Source organism: Dama dama, chromosome 1, assembly GCF_033118175.1.
Source record: "Dama dama isolate Ldn47 chromosome 1, ASM3311817v1, whole genome shotgun sequence".
NCBI classification, from domain to species: Eukaryota; Metazoa; Chordata; class Mammalia; order Artiodactyla; family Cervidae; genus Dama; species Dama dama.
The window spans coordinates 47,277,355-47,288,308 of NC_083681.1; the positions used below are offsets into that span (position 1 = coordinate 47,277,355).

General features: G+C 40.3%; 1 protein-coding gene across 1 annotated transcript; it reads right to left on the reverse strand.

The window, feature by feature from the left end:
• Window positions 1–5,351: 5,351 nt before the first annotated feature.
• Window positions 5,352–6,299, reverse strand: LOC133053161 (olfactory receptor 52E5). Its single transcript, XM_061138064.1, has one exon. It carries the CDS (start codon window positions 6,291–6,293, stop codon window positions 5,352–5,354), a length of 942 nt encoding a protein of 313 aa, XP_060994047.1. The 5' UTR covers window positions 6,294–6,299.
• Window positions 6,300–10,954: the final 4,655 nt, after the last annotated feature.

Sequence of the window (10,954 nt, forward strand, 5' to 3'; positions counted from 1 at the left end):
CATTTCCAAGACAAACAACTCAATATCACAGTAATCCAAGTCTATGCCCCAACCACTAGTCCAAAAAAGCTAAAGTTGAATGGGTCTATGAAGACCTACCAGATGTTCTAGAACTAACACCAAAAACTTATGTTCTTTTCACCGTAGGGGACTGGAATGCAAAAGTAGGAAGTCAAGAGATACCTGGAGTAGCAGGCAAGTTTGGCCTTGGAGTACAAAATGAAATAGGGCAAAGGCTAACAGAATTTTGCCAGAGAATGCACTGGTCATAGCAAACACCTTCTTCCAATAACATGAGAGATGACTCTACACATGACATCACCAGATGGTCAGTACCAAAATCAGATAATTATATTTTTTACAGCCAAAATGGAGAAGCAATATGTAGTCAGCAAAATCAAAACTGGGAGCTGACTGTGGCTCAGATCATAAACTCCTTATTGTAAAATTCAGACTTGAATTGAACAAAGTAGGGCAAACCACTAGGCCAGTCAGGTATGACCTAAATCAAATCCCTTGCAATTATGCAGTGGAAGTGACAAATAGCTTCAAGGGATTTGATCTGATAGACAGAGTGGCTGAAGAATGATGGATGGAGTTTACAATATTGTACAGGAGGCAGTGATCAAAGCCGTCTCCAAGAAGAAGAAGTGCAAAAAGGCAAAATGGTTGCCTGAGGAGGCCTTACAAATAGCTGAGAAAAGAAGAGAAGTGAAAGGCAAAGGAGAAAAGGAAAGATATACTCATCAGAATTCAGAGTTTCAAAGAATAGCAAGGAGAGAAAAGAAAGCCTCCTTAAGGGATCAGTGAAAAGAAATAGAGGAAAGCAATAGAATGGGAAAGACTAGAGGGGTCTCCTCAAGAAAATTAGAGATACCAGGGGAATATTTCATGCAGAGATGGGCACAATAAAGGACAGAAATGATATGGACTTAACAGAAGCAGAAGGTATTAAGAAAAGGTGGCAAAAAAAAAAAGAAAAGAAAAGAAAAGAAAAGGTGGCAAGAATACACAGAGGGACTTTACAAAAGAGACCTTAATGACCCAGATAACTATGATGGTGTGATCACTCACCTAGAGTCAGACATCCTGGAATGTGAAGTCAAGTGGGCCTTGGGAAGTATCACTATGAACAAAGCTAGAGGAGGCGATGGAATTCCAGTTGAGCTATTTCAAATCTTAAAAGATGATGCTGTTAAAGTGCTGCACTCCATATGCCAGCAAATTTGGAAAACTCAGCAGTGGCTCCAGGACTGAAAAAGGTCAGTTTTCATTCCAAACCCAAAGAAAGGCAATGCCAACGAATGTTCAAACTACCACACAATTGCGCTCATCTTACACGCTAGCAAAGTAATGCTCAAAATTCTCCAAGTGAGGCTTCAGCAGTACATGAACTGAGAACTTCCAGATGTTCAGCTGGATTTAGAAAAGGCAGAGGAACCAGAGATCAAATTGTCAACATCTGTTAGATCATAGAAAAAGCAAGAGAATTCCAGAAAAGCTACTACTTCTGCTTCATTGCCTACACTAAAGCCTTTGGCTGTGTAGATCACAATGAACTGTGGCAAATTCAAAAAGAGATGGGAATACCAGACCACCTGACCTGCCTCCTGAGAAATCTGTATGCAGGTCAAGAAACAACAATTAGAACTGAACATGGAATGATGGACTGGTTTCAAACTGGGAAAGGAGTACGTCAAGGCTGTATATTGTCACCTTGCCTTTTTATTTAAAGTATATGCAATGTACATTATACGAAATGCTGGGATGGATGAAGCACAAGCCGGAATCAAGATTGCTAGGGAAAATGTCAATAACTTCAGAAATGTTGATGACACCACCCTTATAGCAGAAACTGAGGAGGCTCTAAAGAGCCTCTTGATGAAAGTGAAAGAGGAGAGTGAAAAGGTTGGCTTAAAACTCAACATTCAAGAAAACTAAAATCATGGCATCTGGTCCTATCACTTTATGGCAAATAGATGGGGAGACAATGGAAACTGTGATAGACTTTATTTTCTTGGTCTCCAAAATCACTGCAGATGCAGTCATGAAATTAAAAGACGCTTGCTTTTGAGTGGGGGGGAAACTTTGAAAAACCTAGGCAGCATATTAAAAAGAAGAGATATTACTTTGTCAGCAAAGGTGTGTCTAGTTACAACTATGGTTTTTCCTGTAGTCATGTATGGATATGAGAGTTGGACCATAAAGAAGGCTGAGCGCCAAAGAATTGATGCTTTTGAATTGTGGTGTTGGAGAAGACTCTTGAGAGTCCCTTGGACAGCGAGGAGATCAAAGTAGTCAATCTTAAAGGAAATCCATCATGAATATTCATTGAAAGGACTAATGCTGAAGCTCTAAAACTTTAGCCACTTGATGTGAAGAGCCGAGTCATCAGAAAAGACCCTGATGCTGGGAAAGATTGATAGGAGGAAACGGGGATGATAGAGGATGAGATGGTTGGATGACATCACCTATTCTATGGACATGAGTTTGAGCAAGATCCAGGAGATGGTGAAGGACAGGGAAGCCTGGAGTGCTGCAGTCCATGGGGTCGCAAAGAGTCAGACATGACTGAGCGACTGAACAACAACAACAAATGCTGTTTAGATGCCCAGATTCCCTGCCCTGATGTCCCACTCTGGGTCTCTGAGGTCACAGTTGTCATCATTAGCATCCACATGCTTGGAATATATCCTAAGCAAAATATAGCATCAGATGTACTAAGAGGCTTGCAAACTCCACTTTATGATACGTGGAATGCATAGTTTTATTTCCTCGGCAATATTTAGCTCTTTGTTTTTAGTCTTGGTCACTAGGTTAGATTCTTTTTTCCTCTAGATATTTAATTCCCAGGTAACCTGTTGCTCTCTCTTGCTACTGGATCTTGATTAAAATTTTCTCTGTTTCTCAATACTGTTCAATGGTTTCAGATCTTTATTTCTCAAAAGGACCTGTGTTGCTCATGTAAATTTCTCATGCAAATATGACAAACCTGCAAACCAGGGAGTGAGGTGAGTAGTTTTGATAGGTCCCACCTTACCCTTCTCTGGTTCTTAATACAACTTCTTCCAGAACAAGTGAACCATAAACTATAATAGCAAAGCAACTCTTCATAGATTTTTCTCAGTTAAATTGACAAAAACAACTACAGTCTACTAATTTAAAATACATCTGGTTAATACTAAATCTGGCCAACTAAGACTGTGCTAAGAGGACTTTTTTTTTTTTTTTTTAATATTATCGAAACTTCTTGGCAGTGTTGGATCTGTCCTTTAAGACCTGGTTTTTTGAATAATCCTGGCCCCGTATTCCCATTCCCTTTACCTGTATGTAGAATCACCCGAAACCTTGTCTTAGGCCCATTTTGTCCAGTTTCTTGAATCACCTTACCTGGTTTTGACAATTCTGTGAGAACCTGTGGTCCTCTTTAACCTCTTTCCTTAGAACCAGAGCAGAAAGACACTCATATTTAGGGACTGACTTCTGTAGAAATGGAGATCCGTTGTAGACACTATTTGTCAACTCTACATTTATACGCTTCAGTATTGTAAGTAAAGGAATGTTTTCTGAGCCCCTTCATGTGCCAAAATTGTGCTTATCATGAGGAATGACAACTGGTATATGGAATCCTATATCCTTTACAAATCCTTAGAACAAATTGGTAGTATCTATCTTTGTGAACACTTACTTTGAGTCAAATTTCTCATAATTGGGTTGCTATTTGCATTGATTTAAAGATTCTGTATTTTCTTCTCTATTTTCTGATTTTGTCATCAGAATAACATTAATTTTCTAAATGATTTTGAAAGATTTGCAAATTTGTTAATATTGCAAAAGAGTTAATAAATATTAGTATAAGAAACATATGACAAGTTATCATGGCTTCTTACCATCTTACTGGGGCTTCCCTGATGGCTCAGGGGTAAAGAATTCACTTGCAATGCAGGAGATGTGGGTTCAATCCCTGGGTAGGGAAGATCCCCTGGAGGAGGAAGTGGCAACCCACTTCAGTATCCTTGCCTAGAAAATACCATGGACAGAGGAACCAAGAGGTAGCAAAGAGTTGGATGAGACTGAGCATACACACCATCTTACTTGGATGAAAATCTGCAATAACCTTTTTTGTCATCTCCCTTCATCATTTTGATCTGTTTAGTTTTTTAAAAATCTTGTTTGTGTCAATATTGTAATTTCTAGGTAGAAACTGATCATTTGGTCATTTTTCTTTATGAATTTATACAAAGTATCATTTTTTTAAATTTACCACCTCTCTTTGTTTACATTACCACAGTCCCATGCTCTGTTTATTCCTTGCTCACTCTCTCTTGAATTTTAACCAGGGTCCCATTTCCAATTAGAAACCAACTGAATGTTTCTGCAGTTCTTAGAATACCCAAAGAAATCAGTTATACTATCTAGCTCCCATACTCAGGTGAGAATGACTTTGTGTTAGTAGCCACTCTCATGCATTCTGCCCTAAAGCTAACCATTCTGCCTCATGCCCTAACCAGGACTGTAGGGCATGTGGTTTCACTGAGTCCTCAAGCCCAGAGAAAGCACTCTTAACTCTTTAGGCATTATAGCCTTCTGACTTAAAGGCTTTGACCAAGGTCAGGGTTGAGTCCCTGCAGACCCCCAAGCACTGGGGTCATCTGCAGCTAGAACCAGTGACTGTAGAGGAGGATTGAAATTAGTAAATTAATCTACATGCACCAGAAGTAGCAACCACACCAGAAACACATGTGTTTATTTTCAATGTTTCTTTGTTCTTAGAAGCTGCAAAGATGTTCACAACAGTTTTTTTTTTTTTTTTTAGTTATTTTATTAGTGAGTATACTGACACTCAAAGAGCTCTAAGTGACAAACTCAGGTAAACCTTTCAGTCAAGGACAGAGCCTGAGTTTAAACCTGGATCTCATGACTCCTGCATGTCCCTTACCCCTGTGTCCTGCTTGACTTTCATGAAATTCATCATTTTTATAGTCATGAACTTCAGCCTCTGAGCTGTGAATAACAAGACCATGAGAAAGAAAATTATTTAAGGTACCGGGGACATGACTTTTTCAAACCTTTTTCTCCCTTTAATAATTTTGTAGCATCAGTGGGATTTCAATGTGAGAATTTTTGATGTACTTTTCCTGTGGCAAAAAGTGGAGTGATTATTTTGGAATCTTTGAGCTATGCTTTCCAATGGGGATATACAGATTATGACTGATGGGCAAAAAAGTAGTGTGACTGGCTTGTGTGGGAATGTCAGAGGAGTTTAATGAAAATATTTCCAGTGTTTACTACTGCTTTGATCTTATTATTATCCCACTGATGATCATGGAAGATTTTCTTGGGGCTAAACATCAATAGCTTTTTGGGTTGAGCATCCTAAGTACTCGCTCTCTTATCTGCTTTGTCCTGACCCCATAGATGATAGGATTAAGGGCAGGAGGGACAACCACATATAGATTGGCCAGAAGTATGTGGATGCAGTGAGGGATACTGTGGCCAAAGCGGTGGGTCATGAAGGAGAAGAGTGCTGGCAGGTAGAAGGCCAACATGACGCAGACATGGGATCCACAGGTGCTGAGTGCCTTGAGCCGTGCATCCCAGGACGGCAGGTGGAAGACTGCTCTGAGGATTTGGACATATGAAAATCCAATCACAGAAAGATCAAGGTATCCCACAGAGAAAGCAATCAAACCATAGATTACATTGACCCTAATACTGGCACAAGATAACCTTGCCAAACCCATGTGTTCACAATAGGTGTGGGGGATGATCCGGACTTCACAGAAAGGCAGTCTCAGGATAAGGAAAATAAATGGAGTCACAAATAACAAAGTCCTAAATATGATGACTATGCCAAGGATAGCTATTACCTTATTGGTGAGGATCATGCTATATCTCAGGGGGTTGCAGATGGCAATGTATCGGTCTATGGCCATGACTGTCAGCACCACAGACTCCAGGCCAGTGCATATGTGAATTGTGTACATTTGTGTGATGCAAGCACCAAACACAATCTCCCTGAGATTGAACCAGAAGATGCCCAGCATCTTGGGGATGGTGGCTGTGGACAGGCCAAGGTCAGTGAAGGCCAACATGGCCAGGAAGTAAAACATAGGTTGGTGGAGGCTGCGTTCAGTCTGGATCACAAACAGGATGGTAATGTTTCCCAGGAGAGCTATTAGATAAACTGCAAAGAAGGGGAAGCCAATCCAGATGTGCACGTCTTCCAGCCCTGGAATCCCCATTAGAAGAAAGGAAGAAGGATGGAACTGTGTCTTGTTGGGGTGCAGCATATCTGTTTGGAGTGGTTATAGATACATTGTTTGCAGTTTTCTTGCTTCCAGGGAGACACCATAACCTTTCAGAGCATGTCACCTGACCTGTTTTCTGGAAGAATAGAAGATCCACTCTTTAATTTCATAATACAGCTGAGGAGACCTAGAGACGGAATATGAGGCAGAATTAAAAAGACATTCTCACTTCAAAGTATTTACCTCACCAACATAGAAAACCATGTGGAAAATTTCCCAAAAAAAGCCATTCTTCACTTGTATCTTTTTCCCTTCACTCTTTAAGGAAGAAACTGTATATGACTATAAAATAACAAATATTGATTGTTAATTATATCTATTAATCATCATGTAAAGCCTAAACAAGATGGTCTGTGTGTGTATAAAATCATAGGACTTGTATTGATATAGATGGTTTAGGGGAATGATACATTCTTTCAAGAGAGGCCTGAAAAGAAGATGGTATGTGGATACATAAACAACAAGGTCTTACTGTATATCACAGATAGCTATATTTAGTATCCTATAATAAATGATAATGGAAAAGAATATGAAAAAGACTTACAACATTATAAATCAACTATAATTTAATAAAGTTTTTTTTTTTTTTAAAGAACAAGGAATTGCTAAATGAAAAGAGAAAATGGTATGTGGGAGAGAACTTAGTTAGGGTGGGGGGTGGACAGCTGGTGTTTAGATCTGAGCCAAGGAATGAAATTATGAAATTTTGATGTATCAGGAGACTAATGTATAATTCCAGCAAAATAATAAACCTTCTCAGAACTATAAATTCTTCTAAGTCCAATCACCAAAATAATTCTTAGTCTAGATTTAATGAAACACTATCCACAGAGCCTTCCCCAGCTGGCTTATTTCATGATTATTTATTATTTTTGTTATTTTCCAGAAGTCTATTTATCTTGCTGTTATGCTAGTTATTATTGATTATTAGTGTTTTTTAAAGTATAGTCCCTGGGCCATGGGTATCAGCATCATCTAGTAATTTGTTATAAATGCTAATTACTGGACACTACCCTAAACTCTCTAAAGCAGAATCTCTGGGATCAAGACCTATTAATAATGCTAATTAAACCCTCCAGGCAATTCTAATGCTCATTCTAGCTTGAAGAAACACTGCTAGCTTTTTACCACTAAGGTAAAATGTCTTTGAGGTCAAAATCTGTGTCAGATTTATGTTCATGGTATAAAGTATCTTTATACTTTACATAGTGATAGGCAGAGATCAGCAATAATGAGCAAATAAAAGTTAAAGATTTAGTGGAAATAATCTTTCCAATTATTATATAAATATGAGATCTTAGATAAATACAAACTGGGTTATAGAGTGGCATGCAGAGGGATTTTGGAGGAGATCTCTCAGAAATTATACTTGTAAAAAAGCTAGTAAAGTAGGACTGGGTCAAAGGAGAAGCTGACTCACCACGAGATATGCATCTGTGGCCTCCAGTGATATTATGGGAAGCTCTGGAGCTGGGATGGCTCTTCTATGTTGCCCCACGATGATGCAAGGAAGTCAATTATTTGCATTCCACGGTGTCCTGCCATTGGCTGCATGTTACCCTGAGTGATGGGACAAAACTTGGGTTGAGATCATTTCTTGGGTTGCATGACAGTTCCAGAAAGGGGTGCAGATGTGAGCTCCCAGTATCTGATATTCCTAGTAGTTGGGAGGTAGATGCGTATTTCCTAAAAAGCAGATCTGGAAGGTGTGTCACAGGGCATACCACAGATGGATTATGTTTCTGCTTGTTCTTGGCTGTATTTCTCTTTCAGTCTCAGGAAACTTCCTCTTTCCTTACGTAGTTGTCTGCATTTGAACTTGACATCTTACTTTTTCTTCTTTCTCTACCTTCCAGTATTCTCTGTATTTCTTGTGTCAGGGGCAAAACTTTAATTTGCTCCCGGGCATGGCTTGGACTCAAATTCACGTTTGCGTGCATGCTAAGTTGCTTCAGTTGTGTATGACTCTTTGTGCCCTTATGGACTATAGCCCACCAGGCTCCTCTGTCCATGGAATTCTTCAGACAAGAATACTGGAGTGGACAGCATTGCCCTTCTCCAGGGGATATTTCTGATCCAGGGATCAAACCTGGGTCTCCTGCAATGCAGGCAGATTCTTTATCATCTGAGCCACCAAGTACTTTCATAGTGTTAATCTTCAGAAATAGCTATCAAATCTATTTTTCTTCCCCCTCACAACTACTGAGTTAATTAAGACTTCTATAATCTTTTATCTTAATTTTTCAATAATTCATCCTTCACCAATGACTGTCGGTAATTTTCCTTTTGAAAAACATATGACTGATCAATATAATACTATCAATAAAATGTGATTGAACAGGATACATATCCTGTTCAAAGGGAGTAGGGGGTTCAAAGATTCATGTCCTGTTCAATGAGATTGTCCAGTGTTTCCAACGTTTACTACTGTTCTGATCTTATTATCATCCCACTGAATGATCATGGAAGATTTTCTTGGGGCTAAATATCAATAGAAGCATATTGTCATTGGCAAAAGTTCTGTCTGTTTAGGTCAATATGTTGCAACAATTGTCTTTACTGTGCTTCCCTGGTTGCTCTAGGGGTCAAGAACCCACCTGCCAATGCAGGAGATTTGAGAGATGCAGGTTCAGTTCCTGAGTTGGGAAGATCCTCTGGAGGAGGGCTTGGCAACCCACTCTAGTATTCTTGCCTGGAGAATCCCAGGGACAGAGGAGCCTGGTGGGCTGCAGACCATAGGGTCACAAAGAGTGAGATATGACTGAGCAACTCAGCATGTACACATGCATTGCCATTACTATGACCACTACTGATGCAGTCATCTTCACCTTTTGTGTGCTTAATGTTATTTTCTGTTTAATAAACACTTCCATGTATATTTTTAAAGTTTATGTTCACCATAACTCTCTGAAGCTCTTTCTTTTCCTTTCTGAACCTCTCTTTCCTTTCAGACACACAGTTCCCCAGGTAAACTGTAGTGAGCTTCTCCCAGGGACGGGCTTCCATCTTTGCAGCAGAATTGAATAATCTCTTTGCCCAGGTTTCCAGGCTTCCCATCTCTCAACCCCTCTGAGCCTCATTTTCAGAGATACTGTAACCTCCCACTAGGATGATTGTGCCCGGGGTAAGAGGTTCTCTTCTGAGATGTCAAAATGGAAGGCTGTAGAGAAGGACGGAGTTCATTTGCTCCAGCCAGTGAGTTACCATTAGTATTTTTCCCTCCTGTTTGCACATCACATTCTTTGTTCATATGTTTGAATCTATCTGTTGAATATCTATCTACCTACCTGCTGAGTTTGTTGATATCAGTTTGCATATTTAGTCCTGTGTTCTGCTATGTGATTTTGTGTTAGTGACTGATGTGCATCTATAAATTCAGGTTTTTCTCAACACAATTTCTTGCTGCTCTACTTGGAGAGAGCCTTCTTTACAGAGACTCTGATGGAGCCACTGGAATTCCATCATTCCATGAACCACTTTAGTTACTGTCATTGTGATCCCTCTTCCAGCATAACCAGAAACTGACTCACCTACCTCTGGCTGGCATCTGAGAAATCGTTTGTGAAGAACTAGATGCCACAGACTGCAGCCTGCACATGTCTGAGTTCTCAATAGCCAAGGCCAAGGAGTTATATGAGAACTCTAGCCCCCTGGAAGGGCCTTCCCACTGTGGGTTGTGTCCCTGGACCTGTAATATGGCATGGAAAATTTCCATATCCCTGAGGACAACCTTAAAATTTTCTGGTCAGAAATTCCCTCTGGTTACAGATCTATAGTCTGCATCCTCCAGTGAGTACCCTCAGGAGTCTAGTCAGTCAGAGGAATAATGGCCTCCCACCAAACTGGCGGGCTGCAGACCATGAGTCACAAAGAGTCAGACATGACTGAGCGACTTTCAGTTTCACCTTTTTTTTCCACCAACATCTTAAATCTCACTGTGGATCAGGTGAAGTTACTTTTGGCAGACAGTGAAAGAGCACTATAGGAAAAAACCTAGCATTTCTCAAACTCAGTGCAGAAATATATGTACATTTAATAAAGGCCAGAGCCAGAATTCTTATGTAAGTTTACAAACTTTGAGCTATATTTAAGAATTACACTAAATGATTTTTGTGAGTATGTTAGGGGAAGCACACTGATTGAAACCGCCCACCCTGGCCAGGCACCATAGAAACAATTTGCATGAGTTGTTTTATGGCAGGAGATCCTGATAAGGAATACGGAACTAATAGGCCACCACCAGCCGGAAGAGTTCAGGAAAGATCGAGAGGAGACACTACCTGTCCGTCCACTTCCCAGAATCCCTCTTGCTAGCATCCATCTTGGCTGAGCGATGTGTGCGCCACCAGGAAAGACTGTGAATTAGAATGATTGGCCAAAGACCACCCGAAAACTAATCCCATCACCATAAAACCCAAGACTGCGAGCCACGCGGCAGAGCAGTTCTCCTGGGTTCCCTTACTTACTGCTCTCCACCCGGGTGCCCTTTCCCAATAAAATCTCTTGCTTTGTCAGCATGTGTCTCCTCGGGCAATTCATTTCCGAGTGTTAGACAAGAGCCCAGTTTCGGGCCCTGGAAGGGGTCCCCCTTCCTGCAACAAGTATAGCACCTCTAACACTAGATATAATAGTAATTATGTATC